This window comes from Neovison vison, chromosome 2 (assembly GCF_020171115.1).
Source record: "Neovison vison isolate M4711 chromosome 2, ASM_NN_V1, whole genome shotgun sequence".
In the NCBI taxonomy this organism is placed as follows: domain Eukaryota; kingdom Metazoa; phylum Chordata; class Mammalia; order Carnivora; family Mustelidae; genus Neogale; species Neogale vison.
In genome coordinates, this window is record NC_058092.1 from 186320970 (window position 1) to 186348624 (window position 27655).

General features: G+C 38.7%; 1 protein-coding gene across 3 annotated transcripts in view; it reads right to left on the reverse strand.

The window, feature by feature from the left end:
• Positions 1–27655, reverse strand: part of MICU1 (mitochondrial calcium uptake 1) — a 237576-nt gene that overhangs the window by 75859 nt on the left and 134062 nt on the right. For all 3 annotated transcript variants that reach the window (XM_044239745.1, XM_044239744.1, XM_044239746.1), the window contains one exon: positions 4516–4598. In XM_044239745.1, the coding sequence (XP_044095680.1) occupies positions 4516–4598 (83 nt within the window). The remainder of the gene's footprint in view (positions 1–4515; positions 4599–27655) is intronic.

Below are 27655 nucleotides of genomic sequence, written 5' to 3' on the forward strand. Positions count from 1 at the left end.
TTGTCTCACTAGAAAAGTCACAGAGTATATTATCTTTAAATCTCCTTGTAACTCTAGGTTAGTATCATACTTGGTATTGACATGATTTCTTCGGGGTCCACATTTTATTGTGGTAATAAGATAAGCTGAATTTGTTTCTTATGTACACAGAGATTTGAAAGACAGATATTCAATGGATTTTTAAAATTCTTTAGGTTGAGGATTTTTAGACTTTAAACTGAATACAGGGGACACCTGGGTGGCACAGTTGGTTAAGCCTCTACCTTCCACTCAGGTCATGATCCCAGGGTCCTGGGATTGAGTCCCACACTGGGCTCCTCGCTCAGCGGGGAGCCTGCCTCTCCCTCCGCCTGCCACTTCCCATTTGTGTATGCTTTCTCTCCCTGACAAATAAATAAATAAAAATCCTTAAAAAAAAAAAAGGACTTTAATAATTAAATTGAATATAGGATAACCAGAACATTTTTTGTTGTTTTGAACACAATACACAATTCATTTTATCTGCTTAACTGAGTATTGAAGAATTTTCACTAACAGTGAACCAGTACTGAGAACCTACCATGATTTATATTTTGCCTGTGGCTGTAAATATTGCAGCATATATCCTTCCTATGGTGGAAACCATGTGTTAAGCTTCAAGAGTGTGGTGCTGGGAATGTGTGTGGGTAAGTGACTGGGAAAAAGAGTTTAGGGAAAATTAACTAACTCATGCAGTATGGTCTTCATTACTGATTAATAATCACACAGTCTCAATACTTCTGCATTATATAGAAACTACTATTTATAATAAGCATTCTTTAAAAACTTTGAGAAATATCTTTTTTTAAAAAAATATTTTATTTATTTATTTGAAAGAGAGAGAGAGAGAACAAGAGAGGGGACACAAGCAGTGGGGAGTTGGAGAGGGAGAAGCAGGCTTCCCATTGAGCAGGGCGCCCGATGTGGGGCTTGATCCCAGGACAGTGGGATCATGATCTGAGCTGAAGGCAGACACTTAATAACTGAGCCACACAGGTGCCCTTCCTTTTTTTTTTTTTTTTTAAGATTTTATTTATTATTTGAGAGAAAGACAGCATGCATGAGCACAAGTGGGGAGGAAGCAGAGGGTGATAGAGAAGCAGGGAGCCTGACAAAGGGCTCAATTCTGAGACCTAGGATCATGACCTGAGCCAAAGGCAGATGCTTAACCAATGAGTCACCCAGGAACCCCAATATTTTCTTAAAATATTTTATGTAGATAATTTGTTAAGGGTATAACATGTGAGTCAATCAAAACATCAATTCAACTAGTCATGTGAATGCTTACTACATGCTTTATGCTGTGGAGAAAATCAAAAGAAATATAAAACATGATTTCTGAAAGAAAATTTCATTCTTCTATCTCAAAAATGAGTTATTATTTCTCATACTTTCATACTAAAAAAACATTTCTGTCATGGCATTGGGTGAAAGGAGCCCAAACAGTTATGAGGGTTTTTTTTTTTAAATTATCTTTCGCTACGATCTGCTATGAAATGGGTTAGAGAAAGGATCTGTGTGATAGAAAGGTCAGAGAAAACTCACACAGAGTATTAACAGTAGATTAATGCCTTTTAGTAATGTGTTTATGCATGATCAAAGTGATTTTAGAAAAAGATGAATCAAGGAATTAGCTATTAGTTTGCTTCATGCAACATTAACTTTGAAATATGTGAGGTCCTCTTCCTGATTCTGTTTAACTTTTTTTTATAAGCTTAATGAATACACTGTCAAGAAAACACCTGTTTACCTGGGAAGTAAGTGCAAAGTTTGAATGTTTGGAAGCCTAGAGCACTGTCAACTTAATAAATTCTTATATTTCCCAAGAATATAAAATGTATAAAGATGAAGCAGAGAAACTTCTAAAGAGAGCCATTTGTTCATTAGCTACTTTATAATTATTTGTTTTTGGTTTAAAAGGCTTTTTACATCAAGATTCCTTGTGGTCAATATTAGACATTGTATCAGTTTAAGGTGCCCAATTATCAAGGGATCACATTAAATGAAACAGCACTCCCTTCTCTAACATCTGAACAGACATTTTTCCAAAGAAGACATAGAGATGATCAACAGGTAGGTGAAAAGTGCTCAATGTCACTCAACATCAGGAAAATGAAAATCAAAATTACAATGAAGTAACATCTCATACCTGGTAGAATGGCTATTATCAAAAGGACAAAAAATAACAAATGTTGGATAGGATATGGAGAAAAGGGAACACTTGTGCACTATTGCTGGGAATGTAAATTGATGTGGCCACTATGGAAAACAGTATGGAGGTTCCCCTGAAAATTAAAAATAGAACTACCATATGATCCAGCAATTTCATTTCTGGGTATTTATAAGAAGGTAACAAAATCACTATTGCAAAGAGATACCTGCACCCATCCATGTTCATTGCAATATTATTTACAATAGCCAAGATACGGGAACATCAGTATCCACCAATGGATGGATGGATGAAAATATATGTATGGATGTATGTGTATATATATGATAGAATATTCTTCAGCCACAAAAAAGAAGACAATTCTGCCATTTGTGATAGCATGGATGGACCTTAAAGGCGTTATGCTACATGAAATAAGTCAGAAAGAGAAGGACAAATACTGTATGATTTCATTTATATATGAAATCTTAAAAAAAAAAAAAAAGGCCGAACTCATGCATACAAAGAAGATTGTTGGTTGACAGAGGTGGGGTGGGGGTCCCCATGGGTGAAGGTCATCTAAAGGTATAAACTTCTAGTTATAAGATAGATAAGTCCTAGGGATGTATTGTACAGTATGGTGATTATAGTTCACTGTATTGTACTGTAAATTTGAAAGTTAGAGAGTAGATCTTAAAAATTTTCATCAAAAGGAAAAGATTTGTAACTGAGTGGTGATGGATGTTAACTAAACTTATTGTGGTAATCACTTTGCAACATATTCACAGATCACATCATTATGTTGTACACCTAAAACTAATACAATGTTATGTCAATAATACCTCAATAAAAATAATATTAAGTAGTTTTATATAAAATAAAATCCAGGGATTAGTTGAATATGTGATGGGGATTAAAGATGCACTTGTGGGACGCCTGGGTGGCTCAGTTGGTTGAGCAGCTGCCTTCAGCTCAGGTCATGATCCCAGCATCCTGGGATTGAGTCCCACATCGGGCTCCTTGCTCCGCAGGGAGCCTGCTTCTTCCTCTGACTCTGCCTGCCACTCTGTTTGCCTGTGCTCTCTCTCTGAAAAACAAATAAATAAAATCTTAAAAAAAAAAAAGATGCACTTGTGATGAACACAGGGTGAAATATAGAAGTGTTCAATCACTATACTGTATACCTGAAACTAATATCACATTGTACATTAACTGGAATTAAAATAAAAACTTGAGGGGGTGCCTGGGTGGCTCAGTGGGTTAAAGCCTCTGCCTTTGGCTCAGGTCATGATCCCAGGGTCCTGGATCGAGCCCCACATTGGGCTCTCTGCTCGGCGGGGAGCCTGATTCCTCCTCTCTCTCTGCCTGTCTCTCTGCCTACTTGTGATCTCTGTCTGTCAAATTAATAAATAAAATCTTTAAAAAAATAAATAAAAAGTAAAAACTTGAAAAAAAGAAAAATGGGGGCAGTAGGAGGAAATTCAGTGTTTCTAAAGTCCAAATGAATATAAAATATCCCCCATACTCTCCTAGATAAAATAAAATTTTAAAAATACCAAAATAAGTTCTACATGTAATCATTTGACGTGACCTGTCAATATCAGTAAAGTGCAGGATTACAGGAAAGTGAAGGTATTCGACAGAAACAGGGTGCAGATTTGAATAAATGTCTCCAGGTATTCAAAAACATTTGTCTCTGTGGATTTCTTACTTAAAGATGTACTGTACTTCTCCAATTTCCTTTTTGTTACATTCCTTATTTTAAATACAAAATACTTTCTCCCATATATCCATACATATTTTGTTTTGAAGCCAGTCGGATAATCATAATCATTGCATCTACAGAGGTATCATGGCCCACCAATGATAGAAGTTTTATGGAAATGTAATCTCTTCCTAGGATTCATCAGAAACTGTACACATCTCTGGCTTGGACCTCCTACAGTCAAAGGTATAGTATCATGTTTCCTTCTCTTACAGAAATTCTTTCAAAACATCTTATATTCTGAATTATATGGCACAAAGCAGCTGTTTAATAAACATTGACTAAACACATGACTGAACAGCTATAATTTTCCTCTCAGCATCATAGTCTAATCCATGTTAGAGAATCAGAAGAACTTTGACCTTAATCATATGCTCAAGTAATTCCTTATATTTAGAGTAAAAACTAACAAACAAAACCCGCTTGTTAAAAGTGAGGATGGTTTTTTTTTTTAAATGACGTATTTGGTACTTCAAAAATTATATAGCATCCGAGTATGCTGACCAAGACCAAAATAACTTCAAGGCACATGAAAATGTATTAACTATTATTGTACTTAAAGAAACTTTCCAGGACAACTTGCCTGTTCAAATTCCTCCATGTCCACTTCTCCATCTCCATTCAAGTCAAACATCTTGAAGGCGATTTCAAAATTTCTCTGAGGAGCTGCAAGTAGAAAGGAAGGAAAGGATAGGAGGGAAGGAGAAGAAGGAGAGGGGGAGAAAGAAAGTATTTAGAAGGCATTGACTAAAAATAAAAACTCATCTCTTTAAGAAAAACAGATGGTTAGACACAAAGTATTATCAAGTCACAGAATGCCACTCTATTTATCTAGATTAATATGTAGTGATACTCCTTAAAACCAAAAGAGAAACTTGACTATGGCCAATAAAGACAGCACTTGTTTCTCGAGTTTCAACACTAATCTCCTAAATACTTCTGCTCTGCTTTATTAGAAACCATCCTCTTAACTCTGTATTGATGTTGCTCTGTTACTTAAATATAGCTTTATTTATCTGGGCATGAAAGTCTACTTGGAGTGAGACATACTGCTGCAAAGAGGCTAAAATTCTAAGTCTCTGTCTTGCCTTTTTAAAACCAGCTAGGTTTGGGGGCACCTGGATGGCTCAGTCAGTTGAGCATCCGGCTCTTGGTTTTGGCTCCGATTGTGATTTCTGGGTTGTGGGACTGGACTGCATCGGATTCCAGGCTCAGTTGGGAGTCTGCTTCTCTCCTCTCCCTCTGCCTTTTTCCCCACTCTCCTCTCTTTCTCTCACACACATGCTCCCTCTTTCTAAAATACGTAAATATACCTTAAAAAAAAACCAAAAAACCCCAGCTAGATTTCTACTTTGGTCTTTCTAGTCTCTCCATTTTTAAGTGCAATCAGGAGTTCAGCAGATGTCACTCAGCCATCAGGTTACTATCTATAGGCAGAAAAGCATACTGGTAGCTACACAGCCTCCTACTTCAACCATGTCAGCTGGGTATACAAATCACTGAGCAAAGTATATGTAAATGCTAAAATAAAGCTGAGTTTAAAAATAAAGTGAAAAATGCAAAGCTTGAGAAGATGCATGTATATATTTTCTTTCCCTTAACTGAATAGTAAAAGCTCTTCAAGATGTCTTAGAGTTCCTAGATCAAGCAGTATACTACAAATACAATTAATACACTTGTATATTAGAATAAAATGTAATGTCTCTTCTTTCTTACCATGCTAAATATTCTGGTAAAGAAAACAAAGTTATTTACTTCCTTCCTTTGGTACTTCAAATTTATATAGCTGTGGAGAATAAACCAAAATAAAACATCCTATATATGCTAATACTATTGAATTAAATTTTCAGTTGACATAACTTTTATTAAAAAATTTAAAGATTATATGTAGACAAAAAAAGTTTAAAAAGGCTTAGCACATTATCCATAGTTACAGAGAATCCATAGTCCCATCTTGCTCATGAACTTGTCAGTAGCAATACCTTGTGGGGTTAAATTCCACTTTCAGCCAGCTAGCCAGCAGCTAGGCTGGTGAGCTCCTGGTTTTTAGTGGCCTGGGTGAATCATGTGCTTCTTAGCTTCCAACTGACTGCCTTACTTGATAATGGCTTCCAACGGGTTTGTACTTCTTTATGTCACAAGTACAATTGTTGCAAAGGATATAGCTGGGGGAATTAGATTTTTGTATACTTACTGTCACTTCTTTAATTTTTCCTACTTGTCTGGGTGTTTTTTACTGAAGAGTTACTATGCCAAGCATTGAGCTCGATAATTTAAAGCTAGATAATTATCTGATTTTGTATGCTCAACCCTGAAAAGTCATACGTGACTAGCTCAACATTGCATAGCTAGTATGTGGCAGAAATGGTAAGTGAACCTAGATCAACGATGATTCCAAAGACAATACACTTTTTCATTATGCTCCAGGGCATCCAATAGTAAGACAGTGGTTCTGAACAATAACAAACACACACTCTATTCTGGTACATTTTAACCTAGAAAAACAAAAAACAAAACATGACTCACTGATTACATCAGTCTCTGCAATAGCTGAATTCCAAGCTGTTTATTTCAAGGACATAGCTGCCCTAAGAGAAACACTGCATATGCCATGTTCATACGTTAGAATTGGCTGCACTAACTGGAAACCCATAGGCAACATTGGATTCTCAGGTTTGTCACCTGTTTTTAAGGATTCTGAATATGAGTTGCTTTAGGAAGGTATGTATTCTCTTCTTCTTCCCTACTGTTTTACACGTGGACCACTTCATTCAAACACATTACCTGCCTATTCCTTGTAGATACCTGACATTGTAACAACTGCAGAAAATATGAAGCTGCTGCAAGTTTTCAGTGGGGGAGGAGCACCACCAAACAGGCACCATAAATGATTTCTCTGGCTACAGCGTGAATTGAAAGATGAGCTGGAAAAGAAGAACCAGCTTCAGAGAAGATCACGCAAGCTCTCGTAAAGGTTGAAAATGTGAACTGAGGTGATGGCAGTGGTAATCCGAGAGGAAGAAACACATTTGGAATAAGGAGGTGGAATTATGCAACTTAATGACTAATTAGCTGTGAAGAGTTGAGAGTAAAAAAGGCTGACAGCATAACTGCCTTAGGCTACTGGGTAGCTTGCATGTCATTAACCAAGAGCTAAAACAGATGTAAAAGGTTTGAGAAATAAAAGGAATTCAGAGCCGACACGCTGAATTAAGGGGCCCACAGCCTGTTCAGATGAAAACGCTGGGAGAGTGGGAAACAAGGGTCTATAGGTTTGACAAGAGGGGTGAAAGCTGGCAGTTGCGGGCACAAAGAGCCTGAAGTGAGGGTTGAGGAGAAGGTGGAGGAAAGGTTAGAGTGCAGCTGGATGCCAATATTTAAGGTAAAAGGAAGGAGAAAGAAAGCAGTGACAGAGGACATGGCATCAGGAGGAATATAGACCTAATGAACAGCAATAGGGAAAAACTTGGGGAGAGCCAGTAACTATGTTGAATTAAATCTCAAGAATTAAAGCAGCATTCCTATTCCCTAGCTCTACTGATTACAGAGGGTGCGCAGAGTGCTTAAAATTTTAGCTTTATCATCATCTTTCATTCTTATTGTCCTGTGAGTTTTGTGAAGGCACAGTCATCATTTAAATGACAGAATGAGTTATTTCAGCAAATCATAGTTTATATGGCTTCCTACAACTAAGGTTAAATTCATTTTACCAAACAAAGCACATCCTGTACTTTCTTGAGCTTTCTATATCTCTTGATCCTGGCTTACTTTCAAACACAGGATTTGCTTTATATGGAGCTCTGCAGAGCATTCACTGAAGTATGTGCATGGACACTACTCCAGAGGCTGACCTTCTAGAGCACCGGCCATGAAAAGGCAAGTTAGGGCAGTGGCCTTGAGCACTCTCAGTTAGGCCTTAACCAGTCTATCAGGAAAGGTCCTTACAGGAGTAGTTCTCTCAGCCTATTCAGTCTTCATCTGCTGATCATGTTCTCTTGTACTTCCCTGTCTCCCTTTAAATGTAGGCTTCAGGATAACAAATATATTCACTTTTTTCTTCAAAGATTTATTTATTTATTTGAGAGAGAGGGAGAGAGCAGGGGGAAGGGCAGAGGGAGAGAATCCTAAAGCAGACTCCCCGCTGAGCATGGAGTCCGATGTGGGGCTCGATCCCGGAAAACCTGAGATCATGACCTGAGCTAAAATAAAAAGTTGGGTGCTCAACCAACTGAGCCACTCAGGTGTCCCTCAGTGCAATTTTTAAATCTCGCTGTTCTGGAAAGCTTTAAGGTGTCCAGGGTTTCTGCTAACTCACAAACTATTTCCACAGAAAGGAACTGAGAGAGGAATTCTTTTGAATCCCAGGCTACTTACATAGTAAACAGTGAAGTTTTCCCCAACTGTGTTAATGACATAATCTACCTCCCGTACAATGATTTCCAAAATGATAGCATATGTTGGAACTGATTAAAACACCAAGATTCTATACAAAGTTCAAAAAAGTTAAAGTTACTGTACAACTTTAACTCAGAATTCCATGACTATCTCTGCTACTAGGAAATGGAGATGCATTAGGTCTGTTCTAGTCTAGAATCTGTATTTACTTTATTCAGTGATTAACAGTAGTGATAACAATGACTCTAGATTGTTCCTGGAAGCACAGTAGATTTTTCTGCCTCCTTTCAGTAATAAGAAAAAAAGCAGCATCTTTGTCTATGTGTAGTAAGTCAAATAATCACAGCAACAACACTAACTGTCTCAATACTTTCATGACTGTTTTCACTGTTTTTTAATAGAAAAGGCACAAGACCAGGGCTCTAATTCTGGCTCTTCCAACAACATGAGTCATTATGCCTTAAAATTTTTTTTGGTAAAACTGACAGAATAAACAAAAACATGAATAGGTTAGATTCTTATTTCCTGTTGGCTTGATTCTCCTACCACAGAATTCCTACCTGCACTATTCTTGTTTTAAAATGATGCTATCGGATAAAAGAGGTAATTAATATGCAGTATCAGAGAACTCTGAATTAGGAAAAAACCCTTTAGATTACGAACAACCTCTATTTAATGACGAACTTGCCTACTGAATTTGTAAGGATAATCACGTAGCCTCTGATTATTTCTGAGAGAGAGAGAGGTCATCCACTTCTGAAGTCTAATAAGCACTGCTGGCTGTATTGAGTTTTTCTTCTCATACAGAATACAAATCTAATTTTGTGTAGCTCCTGCAAGCTACCCTAGCTTAACTTTCTACAGAGATAAAAACACAAATCTGCTTCCTCATCTCTACGATGGTCTTCTGAATACATAAAAACATATTATTTATCTCTATTAGGGCTTCTCAGAACTTTCTTCCAAATTCAGCACTCAACAGCCCTCCCCTGGGGTACTTCAGATGGCCAATGTCTCCCATGAATGCAGAATATCCTAAATGTAATTTAGGATTAATTCTGGAATTCCTTAATTCTGGAATGACATTATCCTTTCTAGAAACAACAGGATTGCTTCTTTGCTGATTAACGTACTAGCATTCCTTTTCTATGAAGGCTTAGTGTCTTGCTTTCTATCTTGCTTTTTTGGGGGGTGGGGGGAAGAGGGGAAAAAACCTGTAAGATTGGATTTCAAAACATACCCCTCCCTGAATTCTTCTATGTATGATGGTTATATGCAGTCTGAAAGAAATCTTTCTGCCTTTTATACAGAGGAGAGAAGGAAAGTTCTCATAGCACAATATGTTATAGCTGTGCGTTTCCTTGGGATGATATAGCTTCAGAAGAAGAGTGCTATATAAAATGAAAACATCCTAAGAATTATTTTAAACACACTTAAGCAGCAGCAGATTGATTTTCTTTTCATCAGTAAGTTGCCTTGTAAGTCTAATTTCATTTCTCTTAGTATTTTACAGGAAGTAAATATGATAATGTTAGCTTTTTCAGCATTTTCTAATAGTTTCATGGCAAGTGTCACATTAACACTATAGCTAATAAAAAAGGCTGCAAATATTTGAAAAATATAAAAGACTTAAAGAATGACAAAAGATACATACAAAGTCAAGAAAAACTTTTTAATAAAGTTATGTAACTTACACTTAACTTTTATACACAGTTAACTGGCATATTATGTGAAGCAGGGTACAATGAGAGTACCAGTGGCTCAAAACTTCAACTATTATACTTTCTGCCTCACTCAGAAGTCCTTATCTTTGTCTTGTAGAATTATCTACTGACCAAAATATCCATTATTAATCTTGCCATCTGAAGTTAACCGGGATGATGAGAATAACTATGGCATTCTGTTCTGAAACTAGGCAAACAGTTGTTCTTGAAATACAAAATACGGAATGGTAAATTTAAGAAATCCACATGGAGTATAACTGGTTCATAGCCAGTTACTGTAAAACAACATGGACACTGTGTTATGAAATAAAGTTAAAATCAAGGGTTTTCCCCCCTGTGGATTGTGTTAGAATTATAATTTTAAAGACTGTAATGACTTTATTATAAATTTTAGTTCCTTATCATTTTGTGATTTAATATGCTCAAGCAAGGGTAATTCAATTAGACTGTTTCTTGACTTAAAAAAATTACTTATTTATTTGAAAGAGTGAGAGAGGGCATGGTGGCAGGAGAGTGAGTGGGAGGGGGAGAGAGACTCTCAAGTAGACTCCCTGCAGAGCACAGAGTAAGACTGCGGGGCTCAATCTCACCACCCTGAGCTCTTGATCTGAGCCAAAACCAAGAGGTAGATGCTTAACTGACTGAGTCACCCAGATGCCCCTCCTGAATGTTTTCTGTGACTATTCAGCTGGATGCTTCCATTACACAGGAACCAAACTATATAATACAAAATAGCGAACATTCTGCCACTTAAAACACCATATCACACCATATGCAATTCAAAATGATAAGCAATTTTCATTGCTAACTTCTGGAATACTATATATATGGAAAATGTCCTTAGTGGACAAAAACAGACAATACTGCAATCCGAAATAGCCAAGTTCATGGTACATCAATCCTGTTCTTCTCTTTAGCCTTGTTGTTTTAACACAGAATAGAAAAATAGTACCCCTGGTGAAATGACAAATGCCAAGGAAAAAGAAAACAGAAATCCTCAGCCATCCAGGAGGAAAAAAACATTAGTTGTCATAAAAAAAGAAGAATTGGGTTGATCATAATTGTCTGCAACACCTGAACACTACAGAGCAAGTTCTATAAAGTCTTGAGGGAAAACAGCTGTCGTTTAAGAGTTACATACACATGAAGTCATCATTTATCTACATTAGAAACAGAAGATATTCTCAGACATGCAAGGGTTTGAAACTGTATAATCTACATACCTTAAGAAGATTACACAAAAAAGAAAAAAAAAAGAAAAAAGGGTTGGTAAACTATGCCCTCCTGGTGAGCCACTGGTTTATGTACTGCCTATGGCTGCTTTGAGCTCAGAGCAATGGAGACCTCAGTAGTTAAGTAGTAGTAGTTGTCATGGCCAGCAAGCCTAAAATATTTATCAAGCCCTTTAAGAAAAAGTTTACAATCCCCAGTTCAGGAAATTCTTTAGTCAACAACCAAAATCAATCAAAGAAAGACAGAGAAGAGGAAATCAATTAAGAAGTGAGCAATAAATTGAGTAATAAAATCAGTATAACAGAGTTAAGTTTAAATAATGGTTATTAATACAACAATAATCATGGCAACTGGCATGACATTTATTAAATGTCATTTATTATGTATAGGCACTTTATATGAATTATTTAATCCTCCCAACGGCTCTGTGACATTGTACTATTACACCCATCCCTTGTTAAAGAAGAGTAAACAAAGGTACAGTGTGTCCAGGGTCAGAGAGCCAGAATTCAAATCCAGGTGGGCCACTAGTACACATACACACTTGGCTGTTCTCTCAAAATGTAAAATATATAATAATGAAGTATAAGAAATACCCCTAAAAGAGAAAATATGTAATGTAAAGTCATTTAAAGAAATAACATGGGGGTGCCTGGGTGGCTCAGTCGTTAAGCGTCTGCCTTTGGCTCAGGTCATGGTCCCAGGGCCTTGGGATCAAGCCCTGCTCTGGGGCTCCCTACTCAGCAGGAAGCCTGCTTCTCCCTCTCCCACTCTCCCTGTTTGTGTTCCCTCTCTTGCTGTGTCTCTGTCAAAGAAAGAAAGAAATCACATGGAATAAAAAAAATGCCAGATTATTAAAATTGTAAAAACTGAGTAGGAGAAGAAAGTGAAAGGAAGCTAAAATTTCCAACTCCTAAAACATCAAAAGAAATGGATGACTTCATCCTGGATAAAAGTCATGTTGCCCCCACACTCCCAGAGATACACACACACTCATAATTTAATTCAAATGCTACCTGTATTGTAAGCCTTGGCAGCGTTCTTTTTTGTAATGCAAGTGCATTAAGCTTTGGTGGCCAAGGCATGCACTTCAAAGAGAGCTATCTCAAACAGACATATTGCCAGCTACCGGACCAGAGAGCTGGGCCACCTTCTTGCTCCTTTGTTCTAGAGATGGTGGGTGATTTTGTTCACTAACCATTTGGGTCACTTATCTTTTCCCCACACTTTAAATTCTGGCCTTTATTTATTTATTTATTTAAGATTTTATTTATTTATTTGACAGAGATCACAAGTAGGCAGAAAGGCAGATAGAGAGAGAGAGGAGGAAGCAGGCTCCCTGCCAAGCAGAAAGCCCGATGCGGGGCTCGATCCCAGGACTCTGGGATCATGACCTGAGCCGAAGGCAGATGCTTTAACCCACCGAGCCACCCAGGCACCCCTGTTTTATTTATCTTTAATTAAAAATTTTTTATAACATTTCCGAGAGAGAGAGAGAGAGCAGAGGGAGCTGGAGGGGCAGAGGGAGAAGCAGGCTCCCCACTGAACAGGGAACCCATCATGGGGCTCAATCCCAGGACCCTGAGATCATGATTCTAAACCCAAGCCAGAAGCTTAACCCACTGAGTCACCCAGGTGCCCCCCTGGCTCTTCCGTTTTAAATTCACCAATGAATGGTAAGCCTGTGAAACCCTAGGCCCCCACCCTCAAGTCCAATAAAAGCAGAGCCCCAGGCCAGTCTACCCTTGGGCAATCTCTACATGTGACAGTACTCACTGTGTAGGCCTAGGTGTGCTGTGTAATTTCCAGGTCTTTTAAATAATAAACCTTTATTTTTTCAAAGTTTCCCGATGGTTGTTACTGAAGGGCATATTGCAATTATAACCACAGGGTTGGTCCAGTCATAACATTGTTTCTGGAAAGGGGAGATGTCTGTGGGAAGCTCACCGGGCTGATGACTGCCCCCAGGGCATTTCTAGGTGTCTTTCTATAAGGCTGAAGCTAAAGCCCGGGCAAAGCAACTGGCACAGGCAGCAGAAATGCATGGTTGTCTGCGCAGTTAACTGAGGAGAATGCCCTTTCCCAGCAACTTGCTTACTAAACTACCTAACTCAGGAGGTAACACCATCCGAGAAATGAACACTGCTTGCTTGCTGGGGGCGGGGGGGGGGGTGTCTGTCAGGCTGCCCGACGCCCTCTTCCTCTTGCTTCTGTTCTGTGTAGCCTGGGGTAGCCAACCCAAAACGCAGGGCTGCTATAATAATTCTAAGTATCTCCATAGAGCAGCATGATCAAAGCCATCTGGGATAACAAGACTATTAGACTACTAATTACAAGGCCTTAATTGACTATCAATGTGTATCAGGGTATTCCGTGCCTCAAGGCCATGGCGAGTTAAGGAGAGCTGACTGGATCACAAGGCTTTGTCACTGTCCCCGGAGAGGCTCTAGGCTAAAGGCACAAGGCAAAGATTGCCATAGGAGATCTCCACCTTTGACCAGGGAGCCCGTGGGCCATACCTCGACTATATGTTCTTACTCAGAAGAGTGAAATAGCCTTGCAAATGGAAACCAGTGGCACAACCAGAGGAAGAATACAACAGAGGAAAAACAAAACAGGCCTATTGTCTTTGTGCATTACTACTTCACTTACTACTGCTGCTCTTCATTCATTGACCCAGTGGGATATCATGAGTCCAATTCCTGGTGTGGGGTTGCTAAAAAAATTAACAGATAAATATAAATGTTCCAAACATCTGGTGCCAGCCAGTGTCTCCTAAGAACCCTGAGAATGTACATCAGCTCTTTGATAAATGCAAAACCCCACGAATGCTTTCCAGATGTCATTCATTTCATGGATACCAACATGCCAGGACTCTAGTATCACACTCCAGAGGCCTCAGGACTTTTCCTAAGGACCCTCTACATATCACATGAGTGGAGGCAGACCTCAGTTGTGGAGAGGTCTCTTGGGACACCCTGATAAAAGAAGCAGCCACCTATGAAGACGGCTCATAGTGATGTCATCCAAAATTTTCTTATAAAACACTTAAGATTGGGGTGCCTGGGTGTCTCAGGGGTAAAACATCTTTGCACCAAAGATGCCTCAAGAATTCTGTCTTGGGGGGCACCTGGGTGGCTCAGTGGGTTAAGCCGCTGCCTTCGGCTCAGGTCATGATCCCAGGGTCCTGGGATCGAGTCCCGCATCGGGCTCTCTGCTCAGCAGGGAGCCTGCTTCCCTCCCTCTCTCTCTCTCTCTCTCTCTCTCTCTCTGCCTGCCTCTCTGCCTACTTGTGATCTATCTCTGTCAAATAAATAAATAAAATCTTAAAAAAAAAAAAAGAATTCTGTCTTGGTCATCAGCTCTGGACCACAACCCACCAAACCTCACTTATATTCTCAAAACCCATCACATACACTTTAATTTCCTTCTCTTTATCTTGTGGGTCTCTATTGTAGCTTTTGATTTTGAGGTTACTATGAGGCATACTTGAAACATCTTTCTAGAGGTGGAGTTCCCTCTTGGTGTTGAGCAATGCTAACTTGAGGGATGGGATGGCACAGGCAAATGTAACTGTTTTTCCTTCCTTTTTGTGTGGTTATTCACAAATTATTTGTTCCACTGTGTTGAAGTTTCTTTTCTTTTTTAAGATTTATTTATCTTAGGAGCACCTAGGTGGCTCAGTCAGTTAAGCGTCTGCCTCTGGGTCAGGTCATGATCCTGTTATCTTGGGATGCAGCCCCAAGCTGGGCTCCCTGCTCAGCAGGGAGTCGGCTTCTTCCTTTCCCTCTGGCTCTCCTCGTGCTCCTTCTCTCTCTCTCTTGCTTACTCTCTCTCAAACAAATAAAATCTTTTAGAAAAAAAAAAAAGATTTGAGAGACAGAGCGCATGAGCAGGAGGGCCAGAGAGCGAGAATCTGAAGCAGATTACACCCTCAGCACACAGCCCAAGGTGGGGCCTGATCTCACCACCCTGAGATCACAGTCTGAGCCAAAACCAAGAGTTGTATGCTTAACTGACTGTACCATCCAGGCACCCCTGCTGAAGTTTTTCAAGTAGACTTCAGAGCTCTCCTAGGGCTGCTTCTGTTTGTGGATAGCCACCTAATTGTTGATCTTTATTGGGAGGGATGGAGGCTGGGTTTTCCTGCTTCCTTGTCTCTGTGACGTCACCAAGTGGGACCGTCTCTCTGGTGGTTCCATTTCTGGAACTCCATTTTCTTCAGAGAAGTTTCTGGGATTTAAAATTAAGGTCATATTCCTATTTTCATGGATCTTATTATACTACTACTACACCCACTGTATGAACCCAATCATTTAGAAAATCTTATGGACCTACAAATATCTTCTTTAAAATATTTCTAGATTATGGGAATTTATAGTAATTTATGATTTAGAATGAATTCATTTAATCTGAGGATTTAATTTTTTTAAAAAATTTATTTATTTTCCCAGTAATCTCTATACCCAATGTGAGGCTTGAACCCATGACCCAATTTCAAGAGTAACATGCTCTGACTGAGCCAGCCAGGCGCCCCAGATTTAATTTTTTTAAAACCTAAATTCGTTGCGAGAAAGGTAAATTTGTCTTTTAGAATGCAAGATGAGGAGAGGCAAATATAGATATCCCTCTGGTGGCTTAGCACAAAGCTGGCTTAGTAGATATGAATTAGCTCAATTAAAGAAGATGCTGAATATCACCCATGGAGTGGAAGCTCCCTCTTTCTAACAAGATGACTTTGTCAACCAGGATGCTCTTGTTGTTATATAGCTTCTTGGATGTTCTCTGCCTCCCATCTCTGTAATTACAGAGAGTTATGGGGGCAGTCCTTTCTATGATGCGTTCCAGTTGTGTCTGAAATAACTAAGCATACTTTCTTCTGAATGATAAAGAGATAGGGACTGGGTAATTTTGCTGCCTTTCTCCCCATGAACTGCTCCATTATTTTATTTTAAAGATTTTATTTATTTGAGACAGAGAGAAGGAGAGAGAGAGCACAGGGTGGAGGCATGGTGGGAGAGAGCAGAAGCAGGTTCCCTGCTGAGCAGGGCTCAGCATAGGGCTCGATACCAGGACCCTGAGATCAGACTTGAGCTGAAGGCTGACGCTTAACCGACTGAGCCACCCACGTCCCACGTGCCCCTGCTTCACGATTTTAGATTACATTTAGACTACATAGTACCAGTAGTATGTGTGTCTGTGTTCCTTTTGTACAACAAAGGGGGAAAGTAACTTTTTGGATAAAGAATTGCCTAGAAGGCAAGGAATTTAGTCTCCTTTGACACTGAAGACCAGCTTTTTTTTCTTTTTTAAATTTTTTAAAAGGTTTTATTTATTTGTCAAAGAGAGAGAGAGAGAGAGAGAATGCACGAGCAGGCAGAGGGGCAGGCAGAGGCGGAGACAGAAGCAGGCTCCCTGCTGAGCAAGGAGCCCAATGTGGGACTCGATCCCAGGACCCTGGGATCATGACCTGAGCCAAAGGCAGTGTTTTAACTGACTGAGCCACCCAGGTGTCCCAAGACCAGCCTTTTGACACTGAAGACAAACCTCATTTGTCCTGGTACAGATAGAAGGGCTTCCTTCCATCTGTGGAAAGAACCTAGGCAAGAAGGAAGCTCTATGTGTCTAATTAATAATGTTCCACTAAAAAAAAAAATAAAAAAAAAATAATGTTCCACTACTGGAAAGCCTAGAAAGCCAGGCACAAAACATTTCTGAGCAGGATTACTCCTACAAAAGGCTGGGGAAAGATTTCCTGATAAATTCTGCAGAAAACAAGAAGACAGATGACCCCCATCTGTGAGAAAAAAATGGTGCTAAGATAAAACAATGCTCTCCTTTGAATATTTTTACCTCTGGGTGCTGAAACAAGTTGAATTAACAAAATCATTCTGGCCTCTGTACTGAAAATGGACTGTAGAGAAGCAAGAGCGAAAAAAGAATAACCAATTCAGGAGGTACTAACATAATCCAAGAGACATGAGAGGACAGTGAAAAAAGTGGGATTCTGGACTATTTCAAGGTAGAGCTGACAGGATTTGCCACAAATCAGAAACACAAATATTCAGACTATTTTTTAAACACACACACACACACACATACACACACACACACACTTTTCTCTTTTCCCAAAATAGATTCATGCAATATGTATATTTTGACTTATCAACACCTTATGAATGTTTTTCCATGCTAATAAATCTGTGTTACATACATAATATTAAGTGCTGTACTGAAAATTACTGCACAAATTTATAGTAATTTGTTCAGCCACCTGATATTTGAGTTCTTTCCAATATATTTTTTGACCACCAACATCATTATACATGTGATCATCTTTTTTTTTTTTTTAAAGATTTTATTTATTTATTTATTTGACAGAGAGAAATCACAAGTAGGCAGAGAGGCAGGCAGAGAGAGAGAGAGGGAAGCAGGCTCCCTGCTGAGCAGAGAGCCCGATGCGGGACTCGATCCCAGGACCCTGAGATCATGACCTGAGCCGAAGGCAGCGGCTTAACCCACTGAGCCACCCAGGCGCCCCTATACATGTGATCATCTTATTAGCCTAAACTTGTACAAATGAGATCGCTAAGCTAAAGCTTAGCACTTTTATTTATGTATTATATGCTATTTATTTATTTATTAGTCCTTTTGAAAGTGTTTGATAAACACTGTCAAGATGGTTATGGACATTGGGGAGGGTATGTGCTATGGTGAGTGCTGTGAAATGTGTAAACCTGGCGATTCACAGACCTGTACCCCTGGGGTTTTAAAAATACATTATATGTTTACCAAAAAAATTTAAAAATTAATAAAAAAAATTCTAAAAAGGTATGTCAATAATTCATGCTTTCACCAATACTACATATTGTCAATTAAATTTGAATATCATTCCAGTAGTTAATTCCAATGCACAAATGGTTTTGGGTATAGTATGAACTTGGTAGTCAAATGAGAAGAGGAACAACTGCCCCTTTATTTATTTATTTTTTAAAAGAGTTTGTTTATTTATTTGACAGAGAGAAAGATCACAAGTAGGCAGAGAGGCAGGCAGAGAGAGGGGGAAGCAGGCTCCCTGCTGAGCAGAGAGACCGATGCGGAGCTCAGTCCCAGGACCCTGAGATCATGACCCGAGCCGAAGGCAGAGGCTTAACCCACTGAGCCACCCAGGTGCCCCACAACTGCCCCTTTAAAAGAGGTGATCAACCCTCATCTTTACCCCAGTTTCTCAGAGGTCTAAAGGACTTCACCTTTGAGAGTGATCTCAGGTTAGGAAAAATTTGATTCACCTCATGCAGTTTTGAGGACTAAGCCCAAGTCTAAGCTAGTTTAACTGTAGGGCAGATGGGGGATAAAGCTGCCCAGGATGCAAGGGACAGCCATGGAGCCTACTCTTTGTATAGCTCCCAGACAAACCCATAGTATCTCTGACTTCCTGGTCTAGAGTCAGTCACAGGATAGCCAGGACATTATGACTAAAGGGTGTAGGGGGCAGGAGTTAGGCTGCTTTTCCTAGCAACACTTATTGAAAGGATCTGATTAGAAGATCCATGTTTTTACTCTAATAAAGAAATTTTTTTTTCAGGGGCGCCTGGGTGGCTCAGTGGTTTAAGCCTCTGCCTTCGGCTCAGGTCATGATCTCAGGGTCCTGGGATCGAGCCCCATGTCGGGCTCTCTGCTCAGCGGGGAGCCTGCTTCCCCCTCTCTCTCTGCCTGCCTCTCTGCCTACTTGTGATCTCTCTCTATCAAATAAATAAATAAATATCTTAAAAAAAATTTTTTTTTTCAAACATGGAGCTCGATCTCATGACACTGAGATCAAGACCTGAGCTGAAATCACGAGTCAGACACTTAACTGTCTGAGCCACCCAGGTGCCCAGTAAATTCTGACCATGATGAAAAATCATTTAGAAATGTAATGTATATTGGAACAGACTTAAAATTCACATTTACTTAGTCTTGCTTTTTATTTGGAAATCCTAAAAATGAAAGAAACTACATGAGCTTTACCATCATGACATATAGACTCTGCAATGGCTATAAAGAGACCTCTTTATTCTTTATTGCATCTCATGTAATTTAGTTATTTAATGTCAGTTGGAAAGGTTTTTTTTTTTTTAAAAGAATATGAAACACTACATGTCAAGTACTTGGATTTGAAAAATTCATAAGGTTGTGAGAACTATCTGAATTCCTTCAGCAAGGCTTCAGCTGTATAGACTTATTCCTTCTAATTATTCCATTTACATTTTTCTAGAAAATACATTTCAGCCCTGATTCTCAAAAAAGATTTATAACTTCCTATCTGAAGAGAAGAAATAGCTATGTCTCCAGTTCATAGTATATAACCTGTCTTCGAGCTGCATCTCAGCCTCCGTTACTGGATGACCTTCTGAGAGCTGCCAGATACAGTCTTTCATTTAAATTGCTCTTCCTTACACTGTTGCTTGACAGCTGTGTTACAGGAGAGTATTCAATGCCAGAGATGTCAAAAAGCTTGGATTCCCCAAGCATTCCTGGGAGCAAGATTCTGAAAGGCATGCCAGTGCTTTACTCTTGATTAAGGTCATGCTCTACTTTAGGAATATATTTTCTTCAAATGCATGTTACTATTTTTATGCCCAAATTACATATGCTATGAGACAGATTCCCATTCCTGTCTTGAAAGATCTTAAAGAATAAACACTTACAGGGGTGCCTGGCTGGCTCAGTTGGTAAAGCATGAGACTCCTAATCCTGGGGTTGTAAATTCAAGTCCCACAATGGGTGTAGAGATTACTTAAAAATAATATCTTTTTATTATCTTTTAAAAATTTTTAAAAAAGATTTTTATTCATTTATTGGACACAGAGAGAGATTACAAGTAAGCAGACAGGCAGGCAGAGAGAGAGAGAGAGAGAGGGGCAAGCAGTCTCCCTGCTGAGCAGAGAGCCTGATGTGAGACTTGATCCCAGGACCCCGAGATCATGACTTGAGCTGAAGGCAGAGGCTTACCCCACTGAGCCACCCAGGTGCCCCAAAATAAAATATTTAAAAAAATTATCTTGCTTGACTTTTGTTTCATTCTTTGTGTTTTTTGTCCACTCTATATGCTCAATCATAGCCACAGTGACAGCTTATGCCAAGATACAACTTACTGCATAGATGCTTAGGATTAACTGCTTTAATAAAGAAACTAGATGTTTGACACGTAATTCATGCTAATTTGAAGGACCCTCTTTACATGTGACTTGGTTTGGTATTCACCCAAAAGTTACTTGTTTTTTCAGTTTAGTGTCCAAATAGAAAAATTAAGCTATTCTAATTTTCTAGATTTTATCGTGTATATATATATATATATATATATATATATATATATATATATATATATGCATGGAGAATAGCTATTATTTTAAAACAGTTTTAAATACCAGGCAGGACTACTAGTATACATTGGTATTGTATACTAAATTAGCTCTTGGGAAAAATTCTTAGATACTTATTTAGCCAACAAATATACATGGAGTACTTATTATGTGCCAGATACTGTGTTGAACACCTCTTCAGAAGGAGCAGTGTGATTGGGTGGCTCAGTTGGTTAAGCATCTGCCTTTGGTTCAGGTCATGATCCCAGGGTCCTGGAATGGAGCCCTGTGTCCGGCTCCCTACTCAGTGGGCAGCTTGCTTCTCCCTCTCCTTCTGCCCTTCTCCCTGCTTGTGCTCTCTTGCGCTCTATGTCAAAGAAACACATAAAATCTTAAAAAAAAAAAAAGAGGTAGTTATTAAGGAAACCATTCCATGACAACCACTATTATTGCCTTGATTTCCCTTGTGCACCCTCAAATTCCCCAGCACAACAAATAAGCATTTTGTAAAATTGTTACAGGAACAGGTAAACAACACAGAATGAAGCCTAAGCATACCAAATACCATTAAGTTGTGGTTTTAAGGAAAGATCAACTATATAGGTAGACAGATATATTTGATTCCAGTCCAACTTCTAAGAGACAAACAATGTGAAAAAGTGGGGCTCCAGAGGCATAAACGAAGATCTTTAAATATCATCAATTATTAAGGACTGAATTCTTATAAAGCCATCCCAACTACCAACAGAACAAAAACAGGACAGGATGGAGCTTGAGGAAGATAGGATAGAAGAATTAGGAGAGGATGAAATCTGGAGAACTTTCATAATTTGTTCTAGGGAAAAAAGAAAGGTAAACTGAGATCCATTTCACACTGTAATAAAGGGTATGGAGATGGGTAGGGGGCTGAGTCTCCTTTCTACTTGAAGGGACTCAGAGAAGCCACATCCCAAACGTCCTTTCACTCACATATTCTTAGAATGAACAGTATTAGTAGGATATAGTGTTAGGTATTTTGGAGATACAAAACCACATGACACAGTTCTAATTCAAGATATTATTGATTGATACCAAATCCATTGTCTAAACTGTCACTAATTAGAGATTCTTTTGAATAATAAGCATTTTCCTGCAAATATCTCTGAAGCCATAATGAGTCACAATTCAATGTCCAAAAAAAAAAATTTTTTTTTTAAATTCTAATGTTTGGGGACGCCTGGGTGGCGCAGTTGGTTGGACGACTGCCTTCGGCTCAGGGCGTGATCCTGGAGTCCCGGGATCGAGTCCCACATCAGGCTCCCAGCTCCATGGGGAGTCTGCTTCGCTCTCTGACCTTCTCCTCGCTCATTCTCTCTCACACTCTCTCTCTCAAATAAATAAATAAAATCTTTAAAAAAAAAAATAAAAATAAATTCTAATGTTTGTTTTAAAAAACACAAAATCCTAATTGAGGTATGCTAAAAGAAAGGTAGTTTTGATCTAAGAATGAAGGAGAAAAAGAAATAATTTTATAGGTGAGGGCACTTTCTTGAAAGCAGAGAATTTAGTCTATTTTGAAGTTTTATTTTTCTTGTTCCATGAACTTTAGCCCATTGATAAATGCAGCCAGTTAGGCTTCTGTTTCCAAGTGCCTAAGGCAGAGATGCAGAACCAGGAGAGACCTCCTCTCTTTTGTCTTCTGGAGTCCCTACCTGAATCTCAGATATCAGAGAGAACTGACTCCCTGGAAAAGCAGCACAAAGTCAATATAAGCCATTCATGAGTGGACAAAGTGTGTGCAGACATACTGTGGTGGTAGCATCAGTCCACTAAGCATACAGAAAACACTGCTATCTCACTCATATCCTCTTCTTTAGAACACAGCCCTAGCTTGATTATTTTTTCTGAAATAGGAGAGCTACAGACATCATGTGCCCTTAACCAGATTTCTCTAACATTTTAGGTCAATATTAGAATTTTATTAGAATTTTAAAAAAATGAAAATGGATCAATTCAAATAAAATGTAAGTACGAAAAGGCAAACAACTAGTTTTCTTAAAGTGTAAAATTATGAAATCCTCAAGATACAGTCAAACTACATTTCACTCTTATTTTTGTTATAATCCATAATTTGCTTTTTTTTAGTCTCTGTTCTCCTCTAGCCTTGTGAACCCACAGAAGAAATCTTAAGCAATTATTCCCAAAATATTAACTTCCTTTTGCAGATAAAGAAAACATTTTAATCTTCTCAGTCATATGCAGATCTAAGAGAGTTAAACACAAACACCACTTAATTTTTGCTCATCTGAGCTAAAATTCTTATGTGGTTGTTGATACAAAGATGAAAATGTTTCAACTTTCTCTAACAGCGGGGTTAGCTGTTAAGAGAAATGGCATATTGTTCTCAGATACAACTGGCTGAAAATGAATTTAGCATTTTAATTATTTGATACATTTAAAAGCATTATTTTATTGTTTTGAAAAAGCCGTATTATTATAGAATTGACAAATTAACCTTAAGATCAGGTAATAACAGAGAAAGTAGTTACTGGTAATCAATACAATGAGATACTTTTGGCTTTAGAACATGCAAATAAGTATTTCTAAAATTCTATGCATCTCTTACAGGCAGAGAAATACAATGGAATAAGGTCAGCCTTTCACCTCCTTTGTTTTACTCCTCATAATGTCAATTTAGCAATGGTAGATAATCCTAGACATAAGAAACTTACCCAGATTAATAGCTAAACCAATTTTTTTCTGTAACTTCTCCAACTCTGATGTCCCAATAAAAAGATTTGTAGCTGCCTTATATCTGTTGATAGGTCTCAGTATGTTGCCTTGCCTGAATTTTTCAACAGATCACTTAGGTTGAAAAACATTTTCATCTCTAACTTCTGTAACATTTTCATTAGATGGAATGGCACTAATCAGCACCACTATCTCCAAGTCATATACACTTTGTGATTGGCTCCTGAGTTTAGATAGCAAGAGAAATTAAATACAAACTTTCACTTGAATGCTGTTGTAATTTCTCAAAACATTTGTGAGAAATAAGTGTCACAATGAGAATGTGGTTTACTTGTCAGTGTATCAAATCCTGCTATAGTGAAAATCAATTCAATTTCTGCACTGATTGCTCAAAATCTGAAAACGGAATCAAAATTAGAATACATTGAATTATGCCTGACTTTCATTACGTCTGTTCCTGGGTACTGAACATTCCGTAGCATGTTTGGCTTTTGATTTTTCTGGTGGCTTTTTAAAGATTAATAACTACTAAAAAAGAAAAAAAGTAACTAGTAAAAAAGATGCTTAATAATCAACTTTTATAATTGTTTTATTACTACTTACTGAAGCTATCTAGAATTGTTTTCGTGTCACAAGCCCACCATGCCAATAACTTCAGTTAGAACACATACGGAGACAAAGAGCACAAAAATAAATATTTCATAATTGTCAGGTGCCAAGATCCAGATTCTAAGTCATACGATCATTACCTAATGAATCTTAGCATTAGCAAGAATGATCCAAATCAATAAATGCTGTGTAGCATTCTAGAAAAATCCGGATGATCTTTCTCTGCACCTAGTTATGAGAAAAACCTCTGACTTCTATTATAAGATTTAAGACCAAGAGAGGAGTAAGATGGCGAAGGAGTAGGAGACCTAAGTTTTGTCTCGTCTCAGGAATTCAGATAGATTAGTTATCAAACCATCCTGAACACTTACGAACTCAAAAGATCAAAGAAAAGAATAGCAGCGATTCTATGAACAGAAAAGCTACCATTTTCTGGAAGGTAGGACATGTGGAAAAGTGAATCAGAGGAGTTATTTGGAAGGACAGAGCCTCCATCAGCTGGCTACGGGCAAATGACAGAGCAACGGAACACAAAATCAGAACTTTTATAAGTCTGCTCTGCTGAAGGATGTCACTTCAATGGCTAAGTAGGGGGTGGAACCCTTGCTGGGACAGTATGGTCTCAGGACCCTCAGGGTCACAGAAAGACCAGGGGTACCTGAGTGTGACAGAGCTCCCAGGTATTGGAATGGGGAAGCTGACTGCAAAGACTGAGCCGAGGAGTGGGCTCTTAGTTCAGGGTTGCCATAAACTGTAATCTGCGGCACAGTCGGGCCACTACTCATCAAGCAGGGACCCTACAAGTGGCAGATCTAGGGAGACTCCCCTCTCTCCCCAGGAGGAGCAGCACAGGAGCGCACTGCAGGAATATGCAGGGCTTGGATACTCCAAACAGGATCGTGCACCAAAGATAGAAATGCTTGGTCACAGGCTGGGTAGCACAGAGCGCTGCAGGAGACCAGGGAGACAGGAGGGATTGACTGCTTTTCTCTGAGGGCGCACTGAGGAGTAGGGCCCCGAGCTCTTGCTCCTCCAGGACTGGAGATCGGGAGGCTGCCATTTTCATTCTCATCCTCCAAAGCTGTATGGAAAGCTTTCAGGGAACAAAAGCTACCGAGAGCAAACTCGAGCAGCCTGGACCCTTGTAAGGGGGGGGTGCAATTCCGCCTGGGGAAAAGTCACTTGAGAATCACTGCTATAGGCCCCTCCCCTTGAAGATCTACAAGAACATCCAGCCAAGGCCAAGTTTAGCAATCAATAAGAACAGCAAAATTCCAGCACTAAGGAAATACAGTACATAGAATTCATGACTTTTTTCCCCCATAAGTTTGTAGTCTTTCAAAGTTAATTATTTTTTATTTTAATTTTCTGTATTTTTAAAATTTTTTCTTTCTTTTTCAACCAACATCTTATCAATTCCTTTTTAAAAATCTTTTTAAAATTTCATTTTACAGTCATATTCCATCCCTTCATTATATTTACCCTTATTTTGTGTGTGTGCGTGTGTGTATATATATATGTAAGATATATATATGTAAAAAATACATATATATGTATTTTTTTGTGTGTATATGTATGTGTATATACACATACATATACATTCTTTAAAAATTTGGGAGGCAGTTTTTTCCTTTTTTTTTTTTTTAAGATTTTATTTATTTATTTGAGTAAGAGAGAGAGCACAAACAGGCAAAGTGTCAGGCAGAGGCAGAGGCAGAAGCAGGCTCCCCGTGGAGCAAGGAGCCCAATGTGGGACTCGATCCCAAGACACCAGGATCATGACCCAAGCCAAAGGCAGCTGCTCAACCGACTGAGCCACCTGGGTGTCCTGAGGCAGTTTCTTCTAACAGACCAAAATACACCCAAAATCTAGCTCTGTTCTATTCACCAACCTGATCATATTCTTTTTTTTTTCCCCCTTTCTTTTCCCTGCAGTTTCAGGTCTCTTCTGATTTGCTTAGTGTATATTTTCTGGAGTTGTTGTTAACCTTTAAGCACTTTGTTCTCTCATTCATCTATTCTTCTCTGGACAAAATGACAAAAAGGAAAAACTCACCTCAAAAAAAAAAAAGAACAAGAGACAGTCCAACTGCCAGGGACCTTATCAATACAGACATTAGTAAGATGTCAGAACTAAAGTTCAGAATGACAATTATAAAGATACTAGCTGGACTTGAAAAAAACACAGAAAATACTAGAAAATTCCTTTCTGGAGAAATAAAATCTAACAAGTTGAAATCAAGAAGGCTATTAATGAGTTGCAATACAAAATGGAGGCTCTAACTGCTGGGATAAATGAGCCAGAAGCAAGAATTAGTGATACAGAAAACCAAATGATGAAAAAAAAAAGAATCTGAGAAAAAGAGGGTAAACAACTACTAGATACAACTACTGGATCACAAAGGGGAGAATTCGACAAATAAGTAATGATATAAGACCAAACAATATTAGAATAACATTTAGGAGTAATTGGGATCCCAGAAGAAAGAGAGGGACAAAAGGTATACTGGAGCAAATTATAGCAGAGAACTTCCCTAATTTGAGGAAGGAAACAGGCATAAAAATCCAGGGAGCACAGAGAATCCCCCTCAAAATCAATTAAAAAATAGGTGAACACCCCAACATCTAATAGTAAAACTTACAAATCTTAGAGACAAAGAAAATCCTGAAAGCATGTTGGTACAAGAGGTCTGTAACCTACAACAGTAGAAACATTAGATTCACAAAAGACCTATCCACAGAGACTTAGCAGGCCAGAAAGAACTGGCATGATATATTCAGGGTATTAAATAAGAAAAGTACACAGCCAAGAATACTATATCCAGCTAGGCTGTCACTGAAAATCGGAGATAAAAATCTTCCAGGACAGGGCGCCTGGGTGGCTCAGTGGGTCAAGCCGCTGCCTTCGGCTCAGGTCATGATCTCAGGGTCCTGGGATCGAGTCCCGCATCGGGCTCTCTGCTCAGCAGGGAGCCTGCTTCCTCCTCTCTCTCTCTCTGCCTGCCTCTCTGCCTACTTGTGATCTCTTTCTGTCAAATAAATAAAATAAAATCTTTAAAAAAAAAATCTTCCAGGACAAACAAAAACTAAAAGAATTTGTGATCCCCAAACCAGCCATAGAAGAAATATTGAAAGGGGTCCTCTAAGCAAAGAGAGAGCCTAAAAGTAACAAAACCCAGAAAGGAACAGAGACAAAGTACAGTAACAGTCACTTTACAGGTAATATAGTGGCACTAAATGCATATCTTTTAATAGTTACCCTGAATGTAAATGGGCTAAATGCCCAATCAAAAGACATGGGGTATCAGATGGGATAAGAAAACAAGAGACCCACCAATATACCATCCCTAAGGGACTCATTTTAGACCCAAAGATACCTCCAGATTCAAAGTGAGGAGGTGGAAAACAATTTACCATGCTAATGGACATCAAAAGAAAGCTGGAGTGGCAATCCTTATATTAGAAAAATTAGATTTTAAACTAAAGACTATAATAAGAAATGAAGAAGGACACTATATTATACTTAAGTCTGTCCAACGACATAAAACAATTGTAAATATTTATGCCAATAACATGGGAGCAGCCAATTATATAAGCCAATTAACAAAAAAAAAATCAAAGAAACACATTGACAATAATACAATAATTGTAGGGTACTTTAACACCCTCCTTACTGAAATGGACAGAT